At 40.8% G+C, this 23310-nt stretch overlaps 2 protein-coding genes across 3 annotated transcripts; one reads left to right on the top strand and one right to left on the bottom strand.

The window, feature by feature from the left end:
* Positions 1-6873: 6873 nt before the first annotated feature.
* On the bottom strand, positions 6874-7725 carry LOC126699796 (uncharacterized). Its single transcript, XM_050397769.1, has one exon. The coding sequence runs from the start codon at positions 7723-7725 to the stop codon at positions 6874-6876; it is 852 nt and encodes a 283-aa protein (XP_050253726.1).
* Positions 7726-13344: 5619 nt separating this feature from the next.
* On the top strand, positions 13345-17926 carry LOC126713835 (protein DETOXIFICATION 7). 2 transcript variants are annotated; one of them, XM_050413715.1, is made up of 7 exons: positions 13368-13668; positions 15063-15607; positions 15685-15771; positions 15859-15915; positions 16000-16238; positions 16577-16782; positions 17166-17926. In XM_050413715.1, exons 1-7 carry the CDS (start codon positions 13447-13449, stop codon positions 17247-17249), a joined length of 1440 nt encoding a protein of 479 aa, XP_050269672.1. In that variant the 5' UTR covers positions 13368-13446; the 3' UTR covers positions 17250-17926. The 2 variants fall into 2 exon arrangements, with proteins under 2 accessions (XP_050269673.1, XP_050269672.1); XM_050413716.1 differs by lacking the exon at positions 17166-17926 and having other exon boundaries at positions 13345-13668; positions 16522-16670.
* The last annotated feature ends 5384 nt before the right edge of the window (positions 17927-23310 follow it).

The raw sequence follows: 23310 nt of genomic DNA, 5'->3' as shown, positions 1-23310 counted from the left end.
GGTTTCGGTTTTGATTATTTACCTTCTCAGACTGACATAACCCTCCCTTTGGGTATTTTGCAGACAAAGAACACACAGCTCCGAAGATAAGTTTGGTCAACGTCCAAGCCCTCAACTATCTTCTAAGGTCCGAGATCTTTGTGAGCGAGGACAGGTAACTGCGTGCCGCTCACCTTATCTTGGACTACGAGCCCCTTTCTCGCGCTTTTGTGGACGTGGATCAAGTAATAAAGGCTGGGAGTCCCCGATTAGCCCGTATTGATGTCTCTAAACCGAGCTTCCTTGCTCGAAGAGACCTACCACCAGTCCAACCGCCCGTTCAGTGCATTTTCCAAGAGGTAGCCACTCCAGAGAGGGAATTGACTCCTCGCACTCATCTCTCGAGACTAAAATTGACCACTTCCATTTCACCGAGGAGGGCGAGGTGTCAACAAGGCCCATAGAGCTTTCAGATTCCGGCTCGGATCCTGATCGCTTCTTAGCAGCTCACTCTCCTGGCCTGGTAATTGCTCGGATTGACATGAGCCAAGAAGTCAAAGAGGAGGGTATGGATTTGAAGCCAAGGTCCGGGCTGAGGGGGCTCATGTTCAATAGGAACAAGGGGCAATCCTCCAAGGATGCCCTTAAGGAGCAAGTTCCAGCTAAACTTCCTCCTTCCACTGACCTCGCGCTACAACCCATTCCCAATTTGAGGCGGAAGAGGCCAATGAAAGAATTGGAGGAAGGTGAGGTCGGCCCTCAAAAGGCCAAACAACAGAAAAAAGGCAAAGAGCCAAAGGAGAAGAGGACAAAGTCCGTTGATTGCCGAGAGGAGGCGGTTATCAGGAGGGAGCAGCGCACTTGGTCTCCCCGCCTAGAGCTGGATGGCGCCCCTATCCCGTGGGATGCAACCCTTTGGGAGACCCAACAAGGGCAGGCATCCTACCTTGTCGAGGCCCTGCAGCAGCCCCTCCTTCTACCTCGTGACATGGATGGCACCTCTTCATGTCGTTGAAGAGAGATCTTACCATGGTAAAACGAAGATTCTTCCTTATTCAGGTTCTTTATTCCATGCTCATCTATCTGTCATTCTCGTTTTAATGATTTTTTCGTTATTTCTGTGCAGGTCACTCAACAGGTCTTCGTCACTGAGGAGTGGGCGAAGAATTCTCAAGAAGAGCTGTACGTTGAGGTTCAGTCCCGCCTCACCGCAGAGAAGGTTGCGGGTGCTCTCAAGCTGGACAAAGAGTGCTTGAACAAGGAGATCAAAGAGGCATTCAAGGCCCGGGACAGTGTCGAGGCGGGCCTTAAGACTACAACGAAGCATGCCGAGGACATGCGCCAGCTGCTTTACACAACAAAAATAAACCTTACGACCGAGAGGCAAATGGTCTCGGACCTCAAGGCGCAATTGCTACAGGCAAATGAGGCGGCTCATTTGGCCAGGGAGGCTACTGAGGCTGCGGTGGCAGCCTCCTATGAGCTCGGAGTGGCGGATACTGAAGCCAGGCTAACTGATGAGGTGGCTGTGGTTTGCAGGAACTACGTCACCGAGTCCTGGGGAGTAGCCTTGGACCGGGCAGCAGTTCCTGCGGACTCCGACCTTAGGAGGATCAAGAATATCTTCTTCCCTGAGGATATTCGCGAGATTCCAGGTTCGGACCCCCCTGAGGAGCCCCTTTCCACCCCGACCACTATTCCCGATTCCATTATACCTGAAAGGAAAGGGGGGAACGAGGAGGTATAGCCACCGGCCAAGGACAAGTTACTTGAGGACGCCTTCACTATAAGGGACATTGTCGTGCAAGACAAGGAGGCCGAGCCCAAACCTACGGCAGGAGGTGACCGTCCTGAGGCTGAGGACCCGCAAAAAGCTCAACCCAAGATAAAGCTTAGGATATTAGTGTAGGACTTCTCTTGTAGTTGTTTTGTTTTATTTTTTCATTTCCTTAGCTTTTGTTAATGTTTGTAAGATGACGCATCTCGGAGCTTAATGAACGATATAATTTCTTCTTTGAACTCCATTTTACTGCTTCCATTTTTGTCTTCATTGTGAATGAATTTTGACTGTGTTACTAGACCTCCGAGGATAACCCATTAATCGTAGTTTAAGTAATACGGCTAAGTATGAACGAGAGGATAGTGACTAATTTCCCCCAAACCTGTGGTCCGAGGTGTCACGTAGGACTTGGGTTTTGTTTAACACTTGGTTAAAATGGCACAGTGATTAATTTCTCCCAAGCCTGTGGTCTGAGGAGCCACGTAGGACTTGGGTTCTGTTTAATACTTAGATAAAAACTGCGTAGTGGCTAATTTCCCCCAAGCCTGTAATCCAAGGAGCCACGCAGGACTTGGGTTCTGTTTAACACTTAGTTAAGAACTGCGTAGTGGTTAATTTCCCCCAAGCTTGTGGTTCGAGGAGCCACGCAGGACTCGAGTTCTGTTTAACACTTAGTTAAAAACTGCGTTGTGGTTAATTTCCCCCAAGCCTATGGTTCGAAGAGCCACGCAGGACTTGGGTTTTATTTAACACTTAAATAAAAACTAGGTAGTGGCTAATTTTCCCTAAGCTTGTGGTTTGAGGAGCCACGTAGGACTCGGGTTCTGTTTAACACTTAGTTAAGAATTGTGTAGTGGTTAATTTCCCCAGAGCCTGTGGTTTGAGGAGCCACGCAAGACTTAGGTTCTGTTTAACACTTAGTTAAGAACTGCGTAGTGGTTAATTTCCTCCAAGCCTGTGGTCCGAGGATCCAGTGGTCCGAGGAGCCATGCAAGACTTGGGTTTTGTTTAACACTTAGTTAAGAACTGCGTAGTGGTTAATTTCTCCAAAGCCTGTGGTCCGAGGAGCCACGTAGGACTTGGGTTCTGTTTAACACTAAGTTAAGAACTGCGTGGTGGTTAATTTCCCCCAAGCCTATGGTCCGAGGAGCCACGCAGGACTTGGGTTCTGTTTAACACTTAGTTAAGAACTGCGTAGTGGTTAATTTCCCCCAAGCCTGTGGTCCGAGAAGCCACGTAGGACTTGGGTTCTGTTTAATACTTAGTTAAGAACTGCGTAGTGGTTAATTTCCCCCAAGCCTATGGTTTAAGGAGCCACACAGGACTTGGGTTCTGTTTAACACTTAGGTAAGAACTACGTAGTGGTTAATTTTCCCTAAGTTTGTGGTCTGAGGAGCCACGCAGGACTTGGGTTCTGTTTAATACTTAGTTAAGAACTGCGTAGTGGTTAATTTCCCCCAAGCCTGTGGTTCGAGGAGCCACGCAGGACTTGGGTTTTGTTTAACACTTAGTTAAGAATTGCATAGTGGTTAATTTCCCCCAAGCCTGTGGTCCGAGGAGCCACGCAAGACTTGGGTTCTGTTTAACACTTAGTTAAGAACTGCGTAGTAGTTAATTTCCCCCAAGCCTGTGGTCCGAGGAGCCACACAGGACTCGGGTTCTGTTTAACACTTAGTTAAGAACTGCATAGTGGTTAATTTCCCCCAAGCCTGTGGGCCGAGGAGCCACGCAGGACTCGGGTTCTGTTTAACACTTAGTTAAAACGGCACAGTGAGTAATACCAAGAGTATGAACTTTCATTAATAATAGTACCTTTTCAGGTTATTTACATTCCAAGGATATGGCACTACATGCTCATCCAAATCTTCTAAAAAGTAGGCCCCTATGCCGGCCACCGAGGTGATACGATATGGCCCTTCCCAATTTGGTTAGGGCTTTCCCCACAGGGAATTTTTTGCAATGCCCAGAACTTTCCTTAATACCAAATCCGCAAGTGCTAGTGACCTTAGTCTTACCTTGGCGTCATAACCTTGCTTAAGTTTGTGCTGGTAATAGGTAAGTTGGACCATTGCTCTTTCCCTCCTTTCCTCAATGAGGTCTAAGCTTTTTTCCAGCAGTTCATTGTTGACACTAGGACAAAATGTGATGGTCTTCAGTGTTGGGAAGTTTGTTTCTAGAGGAATGACGGCCTCGGCTCCATAGGTCATCGAAAAGGAGGTCTCCCCTGTGGATCTGCGTGATGTGGTGCGGTACGTCCATAGGACATGGGGCAGTTCTTCCACCCATCTCCCCTTCGCGTCATCCAACCTCTTCTTCAGCCCATTTACTATGACCTTGTTGATGGCTTCGGCCTGTCCATTCCCTTGTGGGTAAGCCGGTTTGGAGTATCTATTCACAATTCCCAACTCGCTACAATACCTTCTGAAAGCACTACTATCAAACTGGAGACCGTTGTCCGAGATTAGGGTATAAGGAACTCCGAACCTAGTAACGATGTTCCTCCAAATAAACTTCTTGGCATCTACGTCTCTAATGTTTGTCAGTGGTTCGGCTTTGACCCATTTTGTGAAATAATCAGTGCCGACGATAAGGTATCTCTTGTTCCCTACTGTTTTAAGAAATGGTCCTAGGATATCCAGGCCCCACTGTGCGAACGACCAAGGGCTGGATAGCAGATTAAGGGTCCCGCCTGGTTGATGTATATTCAGGGCAAACCTCTGTCATTGGTCGCATTTCTTCACATATTCGTGCGCCTCTTTTTGCATGCTCGGCCACCAGTAACCTTGCGTTATGGTTCTATGGGACAAAGACCTGCCCCCTGTATGGCTCCCACAAATTCCTTTGTACAATTCCTCTAGGATAAGCTCCGTGGCCTCAGGGTGTACGCATAGCAAGTACGGTCTTGAAAATGAGCGCTTATACAGTTTCAAGTCTTCAGACAGCCAGAATCGAGATGCCTTTCTTCTAATCTTGTCGGCCTCGCTCTTCTCTTCGGGTAAGACGTCCTCCTTTAAGAACAGTATTAAAGGGTCCATCCAACTAAGCCCCGTCCTGATGCTGTGAACATGCATCAACTCGGCCTTCACCAATGAGGGCCTGTGTAGACCTTCCACGAGTATAACTCGAGGCAGGCATTGAGCCGAGGAGGTGGCTAGCGTGGCAAGAGAATTGGCATGAGTGTTTCCGCTCCTAGATACATGCATTAGGCTAAAAGAGTTAAAACGCGTCCGCAAGCGCTTAGTTTGGACCAAGTACTCTTGCATTCTTTCATCCCTTGCCTCCAATTCCCCATTTACTTATCCTATTATAAGCCTTGAGTCCGAGAACATGTTTATGGATTTCCCACCCAGTTTCTCGACCATAGACATTCCTTCCAACAGGGCCTCATATTCTGCCTCGTTATTCATAGGCCGAAAAGCCCAGCCTTAGTGATTTTTCGATGGTAATCCCCTCGGGGGAAATTAGGACGAGTCCCACCCCAGAGCTCCTTTGATTTGCTGCGCCGTCGACATATGCTTTCCAACAGGTGGGCCCTTGTTGAGAAACTGTGCCGACCAACTTCTTGTTCGTGCTTGGTATCCCTCCCCCTTCTTCCGGTGAAGGTTCAACAAACTCAGCTACCAGATCCGTAAGGACTTGGCCCTTCACGGCGTTGCGAGGCATGTACCTAATGTCAAAGGCGCCAAGAATGGTACCCCACTTAGCTATTCTCCCTGTGTAATCGGCACTTCAGAGTATTGACCTGAGCGGGAGTTGGGTTAATACAACAACTATGTGTGCCTGGAAATAGTGGGGGAGCTTTCGCGTAGCTTGTACGATCGTCAGGATGGCCTTTTCCAGGGGGAGGTAACGGATCTCAGCCTCATGCAACGACTTGCTCACGTAATAAACAGGCCGTTGTATGCCGTTGTCCATTTGGATCAGCACCAGGCTCACTGCGTGAGGGGCCATGGCAATGTAGGTGAATAAAACCTCGTCGACTTCAGGACTAGACATGATTGGTGGCCGAGACAGATACTCTTTGAGCTGTTGGAAGGCCAAAGTGCATTTTTCAGTCCACTCGAACCCCTTCCACTTGTTTAATAAGAGAAAGAAAGGCCTACACCTATCCGCCGAACGAGAGATAAGACGGTTCAAGGCGGCAATCATGCCGGTGAGCTTTTAGACCTCTATAGGGTTCCGAGGAGGCTGCATGCTATGGATAGCTCTAATCTGGTCGGGGCTGACTTCAATACCTCTGTGGGTCACCATATAGCCTAAGAATTTCCCTAATCCCACTCCGAACAAACATTTAGACGCGTTCAGGCGCAACCTGTATTTTCTCAGGACCTCAAAGATATCGCCGAGATCCTTCAAATGCTCGAACACCAACTTACTTTTCACCACCATGTCATTTATATAAACTTCGATGCTCTTACCCATCTGTAGCTCAAATATCTTGGTCATCATCCTCTGGTAGGTGGACCCAGCATTCTTCAAACTAAAAGACATCACCTTATAGTGGTAGTTTCCAATGGGAGTGACAAAAGCCGTCTTTTCTTGGTAGTTGGCGGCCAGGGGTATTTGATGGTATCCCTGAAAGGCGTCTAAGAAGCTCATTCGAGGGTGTCCCACGGTTGAATCCACCAATCGATCTATCCGAGGCATAGGAAAGGGATCCTTTGTGCAGCCCTTATTCAAGTCCGTGAAGTCCACGCAAACTCGCCATTTCCCACTCTTCTTCTTCACCACGACTGTATTGGCCAGCCACTCGGGGTAGAAAACTTCTTTGATAGCCCCTGCCTTCTTTAGTTTCATCACCTCCTCCCTCACCGCATCAGCATGCTCTTTTGACGGTCTCCGAGGAGGTTGTTTCTTAGGCGTAACGGCCAGACTAACATTAAGATGATGGCATATGAAATTCAGATCGACCCCCGGAGCCTTGTAGGCATCCCACGCACACACGTCCACATTTTCTTTGAGAAAATCAATCAGCTTTTCCTTCTCTTGGGGTGGCAGTTTCGAGCCAACCTAAAAAAATCTTTCCAGATCGAAGCCCACAAGAACTTTTTCCAAATCCTCACAACTTGCCTCCTCGGCTGGTCCCCCCTACCCGGGGCCGGGGCTGTTAATTACTATAAGCAATTCTCGGTAGAGGTTGAAGGCTCAGCACTCGACTGTCGCGAGATGGCAAACACCATGCATTGTCGGGCCATGGCTTGGTCCCCTATCACTTCTTTGACTTGACCCTTCGACGGGTACTTCACCTTTTGGTGTAAGGTCAAGGAGGCAGCCCCTAGGGCATGAAGCCAAGGTCCAGCTACAATGGCGATGTATGGCAAATATACGTCCACCACTATGAAATCCACCTCCACTATGTCTGAGCCTGTTTGTATAGGTAGTCTAATTTGGCCTTTCGGAGTAACGGTTTTCCCTTCGAAACTTACTAAAGGGGAGTTGTATGCCATCAGGTCTTTGGGTCTCAGCTTCAGCCCCTTGTATAGGTCAGGGTACATTACTTCCACGGCACTGCCCTGATCGACTAGCATCCTCTTCACGTCATACCCCCCAACCCTAAGTGTGATGACTAGAGCATCGTCGTGCGGCTGGATGGTTCCAATATCCTCATCCGAGAACCCGAGCATGGGCGAGGCCATTCCTTTAGCCCTCTTGGACTCATGGTTGTCAGCTTCAGCGGGGAGTCGGGCCACCGACATCACTCTAAAAGGATGGGAGCCAGTTCTTCCTGGGGTGACGAGGATGACATTTATCGTGCCAATAGGTGGTCTCAAGGTGCTTTGCCTCGCCTCGATGCTTGTCTGCTCCTGTCGGCCACCGAAATGATGTAAGAGATGTCTTAGCTTTCCCTCTCGGACCAGCTGGTCCAAGTGGTTCTTCAGATTTCTGCAGTTATCGGTGGTATGCCCTGGTTCCTGGTGGTATTGACAATATAGGTTCTGGTTACGTTTCGCGGGGTCGCCTGCCATCCTATTTGGCCAATTAAAGAACGGCTCGTTCTTGACTTTCTCTAAGATCTGATGTAATGGTTCCCGGAACACAGCATGGACTGCTTACGCCCCAGTGGATCCAGACTGCTCCGAGTAATCTCTTCTCGGCCGGTTGTTGTTGCTAAATCGGTCCGACTTGAAATCCCTCCTCTCTTGAAGGACAACCTTCGCTTTACCCTTTCCTGTCTGTTGGTCCTCTTCAACCTTCTTGTACTTGTCGATTTGGTTCATGAGCTAGCACACGCTGGTGACCGGTTTCCCAGTTAGGGATTTCCTTAAACCGTGCTCTGTCGGCAGACCTCTCTTGAAGGTGTTGATGGCGACGTCGTCATAATTTCCCTCTATCTCGTTATACATCTCCCAATACCTATCCGAGTAAGCCTTCAGGGTCTCTTCTTCTCGCATGGACAAGGACAGGAGGGAATCCAAGGGCCGAGGAACCCTACTACTCATTATGAAGCGAGAACCGAAAGCCTGGGTTAGCTGCTTAAAGGAATTTATGGAGTTTGGCTTGAGGCTGTCAAACCACCTCATCGCCATGGGTCCCAAACTGGACGAGAACACTTTGCACATCAAAGCTTCGTCTCTGGAATGTACGGCCATCCTCTAGTTAAACTGACTTACGTGCTCTACGGGATCCGTTCGACCATTATATATGGCGAAAGTGGGTTGGTGGAACCGCCAAGAAAGTTCAGCCCCTTCTATCTTGCACACGAAGGGTGCCTAGGAGATGCGGTCCAAGGCCTTACTCATGGCGTCGTTTGCTAGGCCCTTGTAAGACGGACTTCTATGGCCATGTTTGTGAGGTTGTTCTTCCTCATAGGAGAAGGTTTCACTTGGTGGGGTTCTCGACCTTCCCCTGTATTCGTTGTCCTCTTCATCGCTGGTGTCTGGACTGGGGGAAGGACGCCTCCGCTGTGCTCGGCGTAACTTCCTCTTCAGGTCGTTGATTTCTTGCTGGAGAGCCCTATTATCCCCCTGCTTTTGGGATGCATGACCTTTCCCTTTCGAACGGCTTCTGCTCGTATGGGAGGTATTTACGCTACCCTCTCGTCGCTTGTCTTGATCTCTTTCCCATTCGAGGTTAAGAAAGTTGTCCTGCCGTTGGGAGTCTGCGGGTCCTGTTTGTCGCAGACCTGATCCTTCCATTTCTAATGGTCGTACTTGCTGAGGCACAAGTTTTTCCCACAGACGGCGCCAATTGTAGGGTCTCAATTTGGGGCCCAAGCCCAACAAGTATGGGGTCCTGGCCCAAGGGGCCCTGAAACAATGAATTTGTAGAGAGTGGGTTACAGAATCGGGCCTTAGCGAAGTAGATAGAGGCCAAGGTTGGGCTACGCAACACTTGGACACAAGAAGATCTTGTTAAAGTCCATACATTCTCAGTCCGAGGAGATGAGATAGATATTTGCTGATTCTTACTTTAAGTTTTCCAGTTCTTTTTATGTTTCTCTCCTTTTTTTCCGGTCCACTTCCTCATGAGAACTCCCTTTCCTATATAGCCTCCTTGAAGCCATCGTGGCCTTACACTTGTTGATTATCTAGACTCCCACTTGAGTGCTTGTCCCATCGGACACCCCTTCCACCTTTCTGTGAGCTGTGGTAGCCAAGGCAGCACTATTCACAGGTCTTCTCCACATTAATGCAGCCAGAAAAGTAGCTGCAATACATTTAATGTGGCAGTTGCAGCCTCTCCTTGGGTATCTTTCGTTTCCTTCTTTGCCACGGGTTTGTAGGACTTGTCCTTGCTACTAATGTTCGTTGGGGTGGGTCCTTTTAGCAGGCAGAGTGCATGTTGAGCCCTACTCGTCACGTCCGAGGAGACATTTCTCCTCGAACTACCCTTTAAGTGACTTTAGGCCCACGAGAACTGGGCTGGGACCCCTTTTGGTATCCACGTCCTCTCCTCGGACATGGTTGACCATCCCGTATGGGGCCCAAGGCCCATTGTATGATTTTAGGCCTTTGAGCCTTTGCCCCTACAGGAAATATCTTACTCATACAATTATATTTTTTTAAAAAAAATTATTATACCTACTAATGAATAGTTATTTCAGTTCTTTTAGAAAGAAATATTTATTTCTTATTTTGAATAATAGCTATTTATAAAGAATGATTATTTCCTGTAATAAAAACAAAACAAAACTAAAGAATCTATAAACTATATGAATAACTATTATATTACAATATCTATTTTGATCTACCAAATATACCCTTAATGTTTGTCATTTCTTGGTCTTACTGAGATTCAGGTTGTGAGTGAGCACAGTTCTACTTGTATTGAAAAATTGTTTAAAAAGAAAAACGGTTGACAAAAAGTAAAATTGGCAACCAATACATAATAAAAGCCAGGAAACACATGGCACCAAGACTTGAAACTGAAACTTGAAAGACTTGATCCCAATACATAATAAAAGCCATGAAATACATGACCTCCTAGTAGGTAGGATGTTCATAAAAAAAAAAAGTAGGTAGGATAGCCCGTATTGAAATTTGTGAACATATTCGATCTGATGATAAGTCTCTATCCCAAGTGGCATCTAGCATGTTTCACACATCTTTGTGAACATATTCGATGTGAGGATAAGTCTTTATCTCAAGTAGCATCTAGCAGCATGTTTCATAGACTAACTGTGACCGCTTTTTTATCGGTTCAAACTTTTTTTTCTTTTTTGCTTTTTCTAGAAACAATTTTATCGGTTTAATTGATAGTCTAGCAATAATGATATTTTTTGTGATGTCTTATATTATATATAAATATATGGTAAGTTCTTATATAAAAGTATTTATGAATTGATAGTAAGATGATAAATTCATCTATTTTTTTGACAAAGTGTAACCAGGATGAGTTCACATATCCTTCTCAAAAAAAAAAAAAAAAAAAAAAAAAAAAAGAAAAGAAGAAAGAAACAAAGAAGAAGGATGAGTTCGCATATGTTAATTAATTAATTTCTCTTATTTAAGGGTAATGTTAATTGTCTTCTATATATTTAGATTCCTAAAAAAAAAAAATCTTAGATAAGAGCTCGTTGTGACTTGTGGTAATTCTATTAATAAATTGCTAATAAAAAATTAATAAGTTAATAGTAAAAAGAATTCCATTAGGAGAAAGAATTTAAATTATAACTAAATTAGGATTTTTAATTAACTTAGAAATTATAGGAGGACAAAAAAAATTATTTAGCTATGTATTAAAAGCTGTTAAAATTATTTTAAGGTTGTTATCATTTTTCCCCTCAAAAAAAGATTGTTACCATTTTAGTCCTTAACATTTTTCCATTATGTCAAAATGGTCAGTAATGTTTTAAATGTGTTAGTTTAGTCTCTAACCTTTTAGTATAGTATCAAAATAGTTCTTGTCATTTAAGTCTGGATGGAAAAAGCTGACATGGTAAACATAGTGAATAAAAAAGTATTTATATGGTGATTGGATGCCAACTCAAATAACACATGCCATTTACTTTTTAAAAAATAAAATAAAAAATAAAAAAACTTATCAAATCCCTAATCCATTATACCTGACAAAATAAATAAGGGTGGGGGTTTGGGGGGAAGAGGGGAGTGGGGGGGGGGGGGGGGGGGGAGGATTGAAGCTGGAGAGGGCAAAGATTGATCGTGAGGTTGCTCGGATGCCGACATATAAAATCCCTAATCCATTATACCAGAAAAAATAAAGAGGGGTGGGAGGAGATTGAAGCTGGAAAGGGAAAATATCGATAGTGAGGCGGCTCAAATACTAACAGATTAAAAAAAAAAAACTTATCAAATCCCTAATCCATTATACCCGACAAAATAAGAAGGATGGGGGTGAGGGGAGATTGAAACTGGAGAGAGCAAAGGTCGATAGTGAGGTTGCTCAGATACCAACAGAAATGAAGTGTCAAGGTTGAGGCTAAGGCAAGCAAAGATAGGTGAATACTGACAAAGAGAGGAGATAAAAAAAAAATATATATATATATATATATATAAAATAAAATTTGTGTTTCATTCACCTCTTTTTAGAATTAATGATTTGATAATTTTTTTTTTCTAAGTAAATGTCATGTGTCATCATAGTTTGCATCCAATCAACATATAGATAAGTTTGAAATCTCTCCATTTGCCACATCAACATTTTTCTTCCACTACTTAACCACATGGATTATTTTGACACAATACCAAAAGGTTAGGGCTAAAATGATGCATTTGATACGTAAGAGACCATTTAGCCACATAGAGCAAGGGTTAAGGACTATTTTTCTTCCACTACTATGTGTGTGTGTAACGGATTATGGATTTGATTTATTTTTAAGTAAATGCCATGTGTCATCTGAGTTTGTACCCAATCAGCATGTAAATAATTTTTTAATCTTACCGTGTTAACATTTTCCATCTACAACCTAATTACATGGATTATATATTTTGACACAATACCAAACTTTTAAGGACTAAAATGACACATTAATTTGAAGTGTAAGAGACCATTTTGACACATAGCACAAATAGTAGAGGATTAAAACGGTAATTTACCCAAAAATTTAATAGTAAAACTATTATTGAAGGTATAGGTCCGTAAGTAATATATTCACTTGGAACAACCACGACTTTTAGAAATGAGACTTAATAACTATAGTAGTTAATAATAGACATTTATTCTGATTATTTTTTTATAATTCTTCTAAATATAAAATTTTATAATTATGATTTTTTTTTTTAATTCGATAGTTATAATGGGAAAGGTGGATTTGGACCCTAAATGTTATATAGATAGATCAAGAGGTGGCAACCAATTGACCTATATAATAGTTTTTAATTGATATTTATTATTATTGTGTATGTGTATGAAACTATCTATTATTTAAAGAAAATATGATGTGATAAAATTTTAATGAAGGATTTATTTATGGAATATAATTTAAATTCAATATAATATATGTGTATTAGGGGGGGGGGGGGGGATTGTGTGCGCATAATATAATAATGACGAGTAAAATTTTGAGGCTCAAAAGGCAACACAAATGCCCTTATAGGTTATGCTAATGGGTGCCCTTAGGGTAATAGTTAACAATTCATTTTAGAAAAGTTTTAACACCACTTTTATTAGAAATGGAAAAAGCTGACAAAATTTTTTTTTTCTTTTCCCATAAATATTTTATTTAAATGGATTATTAATTATTACCCTAAGGGCATCTATTAACATTTCTCATTATTATTAGTTAGTACCTTGTGTAATGCACCAAAAAATTTAACAGAATATGACTTTTGTTTTTTCTAAATATGAGATTCGATAATTATAATGATCATTAATAAACATTTATTATAATTGTGTTTGTATATATATGAAAATATAGTGCCCATTTGGTAAAAGATTTCTAATAACGCTATTTAAATTTTGTGGAAATACGTGTGGATAAAAAAATGTATGCAAATATTTATTATGATGTTTAAATAACAGTTTTCATTATTTAGACACCGTTACCAAACGGGGCATATATTCTAGACTTCTAATATTAAGCATTTATTATGATTATTGCTTTTAAAGAAAATAACAATTAAAATAATCCGGTTGGAGCCAAGCAAAAGAATAAGTAAATCATCAAAATAATAATAATAAAATAACCAACCACCGGTGAGTCTCGTACGTCCTTCTTCTTTCTTTATAAAAGCTAAGACTTGTTAATGACTAGCTTGTGAGACAAACATTAGGAGGGTGAAAAAGAAATGCTAGAGAGTGAAGAGAAAAACTGGGTAATAATACCGCTTGCATTTGTGCAAGAGCTCAAGAAGGCTTCCTCTATAGCTGCACCAATGGTGGTGGTGTCAATTCTGCAGTATCTTTTGCAAGTAGTATCTATTATAATGGTTGGACACCTTGGTGAACTTTCACTCTCTGGCGTTGCCATTGCCACCTCTCTCACCAACGTAACCGGCTTTAGCCTTCTTGTAAGTCTTCCACCCATCTTCACGTCTCTAGAGAATAGAGATAGCCATAGAGAGAGGGGTAAATCAATCTTAGCATTAACACATGCATCACTTTGATTAGATAGAGTTCAATATTAGGCTGTACTAGTCAACTTGCTTCACTTTTTAAAGATTTGAGTTTTGGTATTTGACTGTTTTAATTAAGGGACTGAAATAATGGATTAAAGTGTTACTTTTGGGATTTTCAAGCGCCAGTACTTTCACGTTTTCAACTTATTGCTTTGTGCTTCTGTATAAACATTATAATCATTGTTTTGTGGTAAACTTTTTCTTGTTTTCATAATGAATTATTTTTGTGTTAGCAATACTATCCTTCTATCAACTTGTTTTTTGTTTACTAAAAGATTTTGTTGCTTGATTAGTATATAAAATCAAGCAACAATAATTAATTTTAGCGTTCACATTTATCTTGGATAAAACGTCATGGAATACAAGTATAATTTTTTGTAACAAAAACTCATTTATTACAAATTGTTTAAAAAAAATAAATGAAATATTTGAAAAGATAAATTAAAAATGAAATTTCAGAAGAATGTGGAAGTCACAAGCTTTTTTTTTTTTTTTTTCCTCAAAGAAAGAGTAAAAAAAAAAAATAGTTCTGCACCCACCTTATGTAGCTTGACGATATTATTTACAATTGTTCCAAAGACGTTGATACTTTTAGATGGAGCTTGTAGTCAATAAACACTGCCACAGTTTTTGTAATTCTAAAAATAAACTGATTAAACAATTGCTGACACTAGACAAGAAGACCCTTATGATTTTTGGTTAAAGACGAATTCATTTAAACTAGAAAACAGAGTTCAGATCAGAGCCAAGTCTGACCGAGTACAAACCAGATACATCAAAATCTGATCTATTTCTAATGCCCACAGGCGGGCAAGTAAAGGATAAAAAACTGCTATCCTGCTCAACACCCATCCTAGTAAGAGTATCTGCACAGCAGTTAGCTTGGCGATAAACATGTTTAATTTGGAACTGATCAAACCTGGACATTAGTTGCCTGCAATCGTCCAAAATGGGAGAAAGAATATTATTCTCATAGTTAACATTGTGAACAATATCAACAATTACTTTAGCATCTAATTCAACTAAAATATTCCCCTTATGGTAGGTGTTTAGGTAAGTTGCTTACCTCATGATCATGAATACTAAAATATTAAATCAAAAATAAAAGAAAGAAAAACATTTTTTATAGAGAAACTGATAATTTGTAGAACTGAATTTAGCTTTAGACTCATACAAATGTGCATGACTTCCAAGTTTCAGATTACAAAAATGGAAATTGAACAGATTACACTAGTAATAGAATTAACCATATAATTACTAATTGGATTTTTTTTTGTTTCAAGCAGTCCGGAATGGCTGGTGGGTTGGAAACTCTATGTGGGCAAGCTTATGGAGCAGAGCAGTTTCAAAAACTTGGAACCTATACTTATACTGCAATCATTTCTCTCATTCTGGTTTGTCCCCCAGTTTGTGTTCTATGGATTTTCATGGACAAAATATTAATTCTCTTAGGCCAAGACCCTACAATATCCCTTGAAGCTTGCAAATACTCAATGTGGCTCATTCCTGCACTATTTGGCGGTGCAGTACTTAAGCCACTTACTCGTTACCTGCAGTCACAAAGTTTGACTCTTCCAATGCTCTTTAGCTCCATTGTTATTCTATCTTTTCACATACCTGCATGTTGGATTCTTGTGTATAAGTTGAAATTAGGAAGTCATGGTGCAGCAATAGCCTTCGGTTCATCAACTTGGCTGAACGTGATATTACTAAGCCTTTTTACGATTTATTCTTCGGCATGTGAAAAAACACGTGTCCCTTTTTCAAAAGATGTTTTGCTTGGTATCTCAGAATTCTATCGCCTTGCTATCCCTTCTGCTGTAATGGTTTGGTAATTCTCTCAGGTTTTTTCTGTCAATAAATCAATTTCTTCTTCCATAAGTTAATTGGTTTCATGCTAATTATCAGTCTTAAATGGTGGTCATGTGAGCTGCTTACTTTGCTGTCTGGCCTTCTGCCAAATGCAAAGCTGGAGACTTCAGTGCTCTCTATTTGGTACCTTTTTTTATATCTGTATCTATGTATTCGATAAGTTTGGGACTTATAAGATGTGCTTATTTTTTATTATTTGTGGTTTATCAGCCTTACAATTTCTACATTGCACTTCACTGTAGCCTATGGATTTGGGGCTGCTGCAAGGTACATGTGCTTTCACATATGCATACAGTTTGAACAGATTTATGTATGTCTATAACTAAAAATAAAGCATCAACTATTTTGTAGTACTCGGATTTCAAATGAACTGGGAGCTGGAAACCCACAAGCAGCTAGAGTGACTGTTTGGGCTACAATGTTCCTTTCCATCACAGAGGGAATTATTGTGAGCGTGACTCTCTTCTTTTGCCGCTATGTTTTGGGATATGCATACAGCAATGAGAAGCAGGTTGTGAATTATATCACAGTTATGGCCCCATTGATTTGTCTCTCAATATTAATGGACAGCTTACAAGCAGTTCTTTCTGGTTAGTTACCTTTCTTTCAAGTATTATAGTGTTTGATAGAATAAAGATTGTATTAGAGATAAGACCCCGTAAGGATGAGATTGCAAATGCCATATTTTAAGTCTATGGAAGGATTGGCACCAAGAAAATAGTAAATTTAAGTGCTCACAAATGACATCATTTATTGAAAATTTGATTATGTAGATACATAAATCATTCACTAGTGATTTTTTTGCAGAGGCTGTAACTGCAGTTCATATATATGGAACCTATATATAAGTTGTACCACTTGAATTTTCTACAGAAACTTCTTTACCTATGCACATTGCACATCCTTAGAAGCTATTTCCTTGCATCAGGCGTTGCTCGAGGAAGTGGATGGCAGCACATTGGTGCCTATGTCAACCTTGGGGCATTTTATCTGGTTGGACTCCCAGTGGGAGCTGTACTTGGTTTTGTTCTACATTTAAGAGGGAAAGGCCTTTGGATTGGGATCATTGCTGGGTCTATTGTGCAATCAACTCTTCTTTCTCTTATAACAGGTTTCACAAATTGGAAAAAACAGGTTTGTAACCCTAGTACATATTTCTTGAGAAATGCCTATTTTGTTTACAGGAAATGTTAATATGTTTGATTGCCAAGAAGTTGGATGGCATTAATACAGTCGAAACCTTATCACTACCATCTATAAGAAGAATACCCCATTCTCATGGGAAATGATATTGTTGGAGAACTGTATGTTGGTTCTAGAATTATCATAAATCTATGGGATGCTTCATATACTTAAATTGCCCTAGAAACATAAAATAAGGTGTCAATTACATCATCCATTTAAAAAAAAAAAAAAATCAGTATTATTTTTCTTGGAAATTGAATATATAGTATACCATCTTTATTGCTGTTAGACCTAACAAGTTTTAAATTTGAATTCTTATGGGAACATTGCAGGCAGACAAGGCAAGAGAGAGGATATTTGAGAGGAAATCTTCAGTGAACAGTCAATCAGATAGAATTGACAAAGAAGCAACTTAAAGCAGATGATTAGTCACCTTTCATCTTCAAATTTAACTCTAATGTAAATCTATTTGAAGAGTATTCCTCTCAAAGTTGTGGAACTTAGTTGTGGGTCTTTTGTACAAATATGGTTAATACTCCACACATTGTGAATGGAGAACACCCCAACCCCCCCCCCCCCCCCACCAACGAAAAAGGGGGACGTCATGTGGTATTAGGACATCTTGTTTCACATTGATATTTAGTAGTGGTAGACTGGTAGTTAGCTTAATTGGTAAATTTTTTTAAAAGCCAATTGGTATTTTGATATGATAAAAAAGAGTAATCATCATGGATGTGGGTGCAAGTGCCCATCCGTGGGTTCCTCCCTTTGCTATGCACGTCGCGTGCTCTAAGGAATACAGCACAGACGAGTGGATCAGAGGAGGAGCGCTTAGTGGGAGTTGTAACCTGGTGTAGGTTTAGGAACCAAACTTAGACTCCTTGTAGAGGGCTTTGAATATCCAGATTTTAGGTCTAGAGTTAAGGTATGGAGATGAAAAGGTGTTAAGCATTCAACCCCGCCCAACTCTTGAGTCGGCCTCCACTCATCATGTTCCATATTCTAATTCTATTAAAGATTCCTCTAAGAGCATTCACATTAGTCCGTAGAAAATTTTCCATCTATTTTAGCATAAGAATTAACTTTTTCTATTTTACACAACCACTTTTTCAAAACACCCACTTCCGATTATCTATTTTAGAAGATATTTCAATAAATATTCATTCTTCATTCATTTTTTATTATTTTCTCTAATGGTCATATTTTTTAATTTAAACTTATATTTCAAGCAAACTACCAAAATTGGTGGCTTGGGCAGTGGAGCCTTTTGTGTTGAAGTTCCAGTGGTCGAACCGCCAAAATAGTGGCTCTGGTAACTGCCGCCCAATCGGTGTTGCTAACCACCATATTGCTAGCACCAATGGCCAAAGTGGTGTTTTCGACCACTGTACTACCAACTCTGATGGCCGGAGCGATGTCTTCGACCACTGTACTTCTGATACTAGTGGCCAGAATGATAACTTTGATTATTAGACCTTTGACATTTGCTGTCGAAATGGAGTCTTTGATGACTAGATCCCTGGCACTGGTAGCTAGAGTAGAGGTTCAGGTGACCTTATTGATATAGTAAATTTAAATCCAATGGTCATAATTTTTTTTTTTTAAATTTTATCCACCGGTCCTAATTTTGAAATTCAATTCCAATAGTCACATTTTTTAAATTTATACCTATCAGTCATAATTTTGAAATTCAAACGCAACGGTAAATTCAAACCTAAAAGTCATATGTTTTAAATTCAAACCCAAGTCACATCATTGACCTATAAATAAAATCATTTTCTCTCTAATTTCTATCCAATTCTACCAAATTATCTCTTCTATTTTGTCTTTTTTTTCTCTTAATGGATTTCCATTATGAACTTAATTTTCTTTTTTCAAATGATGAACATCCATTCGACTTATCTTCTACTAATGATGAGTTGGAACTTACTCTAGCTATTGCCATAGAAGAATTAAAAATTGAAGGAGCATTAACATCACCTCATCGTTTTGTTCAACCCCGCACGTTTATCTAGTGTTATCCTTTGAAAGGCCATGAAAGGCTTTTTCATGATTATTTTACTGAAACACAAGTGTATCCTCCTAATGTATTTTGAAGGAGATTTTGAATGAGTTATTCTCTTTTTCTACATATCCATTCAAGATTTGAAGCTAATGAACCATACTTTGTTCAAAAAAGAAATGCTGCTAACACGCTCGAGTTGTCTTCCCTTTAGAAGATAATTGCCGCAATTAGAATGCTTGCTTATGGAGTGATGATTGATTTCATGGATGAATGCTTGAGGATTGGAGAAAGCATTGCAATAAAAAGCTTAAAATTATTTGTTAAAACGGATGTTTCAATCTATTCTGAAGAGTACTTGAGATCACCAAATGACAATGACATTGCAAGATTATTAGTGGTCAGCCAATACTATGGATTTCCAAGAAAGCTAGGGAGCATAGGCCAAATGCATTAGAAATGGAAGAATTGTCCAAGTAAGTGTAAGGTCAATATACTGGTTATACCTATGATCCAAAAATAGTTTTGGAGATCTTAGCATCATATGACCTTTGGATATGGCATGCATTTTTTGGGTTACCGGGGTCTCACAATACATCAATGGCCTAGTGCGCTCTTATTTATTTTCTGAGCTTACTGAAGGGTGTGCTCCTTCGACTAATTACTCAATAAATGGTAATGACTATTTGATGGGGTATTAATTATCTTGAAAATGTTATATATCTATCATATGCAACATTTGTCAAAACAATTCTATCGCTACAGGGACGTAAATGACAAAATTTTCCTACCAAACAAAAGGTGGCAAGGAAGGATGTCGAGCATGCATTTAAAGTGTTTCAAGCATGGTTTGCAATTATGCGTAGTCCTGCACATTTTTTCTACCCCGAAACGCTTAAGGACATTATGATGGCATGCATAAGTTGCATAATATGATCGTTGAAAATGAGTGACATACTTACCTTGGAGCAAATGACTTCGATTATGACCAAATTGATGATAGTCAACCCGAACCTGTGTCACATACCCCCACATGTAACCTTATGCAGTTCATTGAACATCATAATTCCATTAGAGATAGAGGAATTAATTCTCAACTTCAAGCGGATCTTGTCAAGCATCTATGGCAACTATAAGGCTAGTCGTAGGAACTTGGAATTCTGAATTTCTTAGTTGTACTACTTTTATTTAATGTGAGTCTTCATTGTAATTTGAAATTTGCTAAGTTTAATTTTAGAATAAAATTTCAAATTGCATTCCTTTTCAATAGCCATATGTCATATAACATTTTTGGGTAATATCCTTTAAACAATTTTTTATGTTGGATAATAACATTTGCACATTTATATCATTATTACTCCAATTTATAGGGCCACATCGTGGGATTATCACATCTTCCCTAATCTACTTGAATTATAAGAAGTTGGACAAGAAAGGATAGGCAAGCCTTCAACATGCTTTTTCAATAAAGTTTGGGGATTTTTTTTTAAATTTATATATATATATATATATATATATATATATAAGATTAATAGATAAGGACAATCATTTTATACCCATTCATCAATTAACCCTACTTCCCACAGTAGGTAACAACAAAGGCAGCTTCACATTAATACTTTTTGGAGGAATAACAATGAAAGAAATAATAAATATAAAAGTTGTGGTCTAGTGGTGTTAGGTGATGCACAAAGAGTTGTGCCAAGGGTGAGGTCTCATGTTCGAGTCCGAATATGGACTTGCTTGGGGTAGCCTTCCTTGGTAGCCTAGGATCGCTAGTGCCCCTCATAGGGCTGGGGAAGCTATGGCTCATCGGTCCCCCTGCACCTCAACAGGGCCCGGACCTTGGCGGGTAGGGTGCTACTATGGTCACGCCCAAGTAGGATTACCACGTTGGTCACCCCCCTACTCATTTTTTATTCAAAAAAAAAAAAACTATCCAATGTAGCTTTTCAGCAAAAAGTTGCAATTAAAAGTTGAAATAAGGTAGAACCATACAAAAGTTGCAATAATCAAATTAACATATATTTTCAGCAAATTACATCCAAACTAAAAGTAATCAAGAACACATTCTCATCAAATAACTCCCACATTCCTTTTAACCAATTGACAGAGCTAACAAAATCACAACCATTCTATCAAATTATCTTGAATAACCAAGTGCTATTATCCTTGCACAATACAAAAATTATAACATTGTTATTATCCTTGCACAAGTAAAGACTACAAAAAATATATCTAACATGATTAGATATTGAACAATCATCCGCAAGTTAATACTATAAAAGAAATATCTAACATTAAATTATCTATGACAACCATGTACTAGTATCTTTGCACGATACAAAAATTACATGACTAATATTGTCAATATCAATATTCAAATTATGATAAAAATTTAGACTTTAGCCTTTCCAAGATTTCCAAACAGCATAGATGAATGTATTCTTTTTACTCGGGATCCATATTGCCCATATCTTTTGAAGGGGATAAAAATATAGCCTGACAGGCCTTATTAAATGAGCTTGACGGATCCAAGTCTGTGGGCCGACAGAGAGCAAGCCCAACTTGGGCAAAGGCCCATCATGGATAGTTACAGCAAAAACCCTAGATGAAAAATTCTTGCTACCCACGCCTAAATCATCATAGAATCCCAAAGAAAATAGGAATCCTAGCATAAAAGGAATTCTAAAAGATACGCGCACAGAAGGAAGATCTTCTCTACAAGGAAAGGTCTTGTTCATCATGTTTGGAACTGTTCAAGTAGAGTCCTATAAGGAAAAGACTTCTACACCAAGGAAGAGGTGCCAGCCTTCTATTACTATAAAAGCTCCAATGCTCTCACAAATCGAGGTACGCATAATTAACCCTTCTCTAGCATTCTAGAGTTAGGAATAGTTCTAACTTGACCTTCGGAGGGTATTTGGCCAACACCACACCGATGCTCTATGTTGGGTCGCTTCTTTCTTCTTGCAGATCGCTATTTTAAGCATGCGAGGATCGTGTGGCTCATTGGTGATTTTCACTGCATCATCAGTTGGCATCGTCTGTGGGAATTACCGTTTAGCCAGACTAATCGCTTCCCAGACATAAGAGTTGCATGGTACTCACTCGCTCGATGGCTACCACTAACAACGTTCAAGGAAACGAGCCGCCGAGATCCACTGCGTTAGAGAGGCAGGTCCAAACTCTCATGGCAGCAGTGGAACGTCTCACAAAACAGAACCATGATCTGGAGGAATAGCTATGCCAAAGGGACGCAGGACACAATGTTCAAGAGGAAAACCAAGAAGGTACCAATGCCAAACGAAGGGACCAAGAGAGGCCAGAGGGCAGTAACGCCCCAAGTAGACCAGAGCGGCAAAACATGAGTCTTCCATCTCTTATGGATACGGCCCCTCCACCTATTGTCGCAGAGATGCAAGCGATGAAGGAACAGATGGAGGTCATGATGAATGCCTTCAAGGGACGAATGTCCAATGATCTTGATGACCTAGTAAACAGAACCGACTCACCGTTCACTACCTCTGTCAACTCCTTCCTCCTGCCACAGAAATTTCGCATGCCCCAGATTAAAAGTTACGATGGGGTCAAGGATCCCCTCGATCACCTAGAGACTTTCAAGATCCTGATGCACCTTCAAGGGGTACCAGACGAGATCATGTGTAGGACCTTCCCTACAACGTTGAAGGGTCCTGCGAGAATTTGGTTCAGTAGATTAACGCCGAACTCCATCAACACTTTCAAGGAGTTAAGCGCCCAGTTCACCTCGCACTTCATTGGGGGACATATGTACAAGAGGTCTACTGCATGCTTGATGAGCATCAAGTAGCGAGAAGACGAGACGCTGAGATCTTACATAACTCGTTTCAACAAGGAGGCCCTTTCAATTGACGAAGCGTAGCAGCATTCACTAATGGGTTACGGAAGGGTAAGTTTTTGTTTTCTTTATACAAGAATGACCCAAAAACCATGTCGGACGTGCTTTACAGAGCCACCAAATACAAGAACGCGGAAGATGCATTGCTGGCCCGCAAGGAGAAGCCCAGAAAGAGGGAAAGGCAGGAGAACACACGACAGGATAGGGGGCGAAAGATGGCTAGAACCGGAGATCGATGAGATGAAAGGCGCTTTAGACCCCCCACTGGCAAGTTCACGAGCTTCACCCCATTAACCGCCCCGATAGATCAAGTCTTAACGCAAATCAAAGACAAAGGAGCCCTGACGTTCCCTGGTAAGCTAAAGGGAGATCCCAACAAGAGGCCAAGTGACAAGTATTATCGCTTCCACCGTGACCACGAGCACGACACAGCCAACTGCTACAATCTGAAATAGCAAATTGAGGATCTTATCAGACAAGGGAAGCTACAAAGGTTCGTCAACAAAGAAAGAACCGATCCGCCCCAGAAGCAGGCCCCACGACGGGAGAATGAGCACCTTAGACCAGCTATAAGGGACATAAGAATGATCGTAAG

Source organism: Quercus robur, chromosome 2 (genome assembly GCF_932294415.1).
Source record: "Quercus robur chromosome 2, dhQueRobu3.1, whole genome shotgun sequence".
Lineage (NCBI taxonomy): Eukaryota > Viridiplantae > Streptophyta > Magnoliopsida > Fagales > Fagaceae > Quercus > Quercus robur.
Note: the sequence above shows the minus strand (reverse complement) of the source record. Positions and strands in the feature narration are given on the sequence as shown.

Excerpts from the sequence above, each read along its gene's own strand:
- LOC126699796 (XM_050397769.1), bottom strand. The coding sequence starts at position 7,725 with ATGGCAGGCGACCCCGCGAAACGTAACCAGAACCTATATTGTCAATAC.
- LOC126713835 (XM_050413715.1), top strand. The coding sequence starts at position 13,447 with ATGCTAGAGAGTGAAGAGAAAAACTGGGTAATAATACCGCTTGCATTT. Across the intron at positions 15,608-15,684 it reads CCTTCTGCTGTAATGGTTTG|TCTTAAATGGTGGTCATGTG; the intron begins GTAATTCTCTCA and ends GCTAATTATCAG. Across the intron at positions 16,783-17,165 it reads TCACAAATTGGAAAAAACAG|GCAGACAAGGCAAGAGAGAG; the intron begins GTTTGTAACCCT and ends GGAACATTGCAG.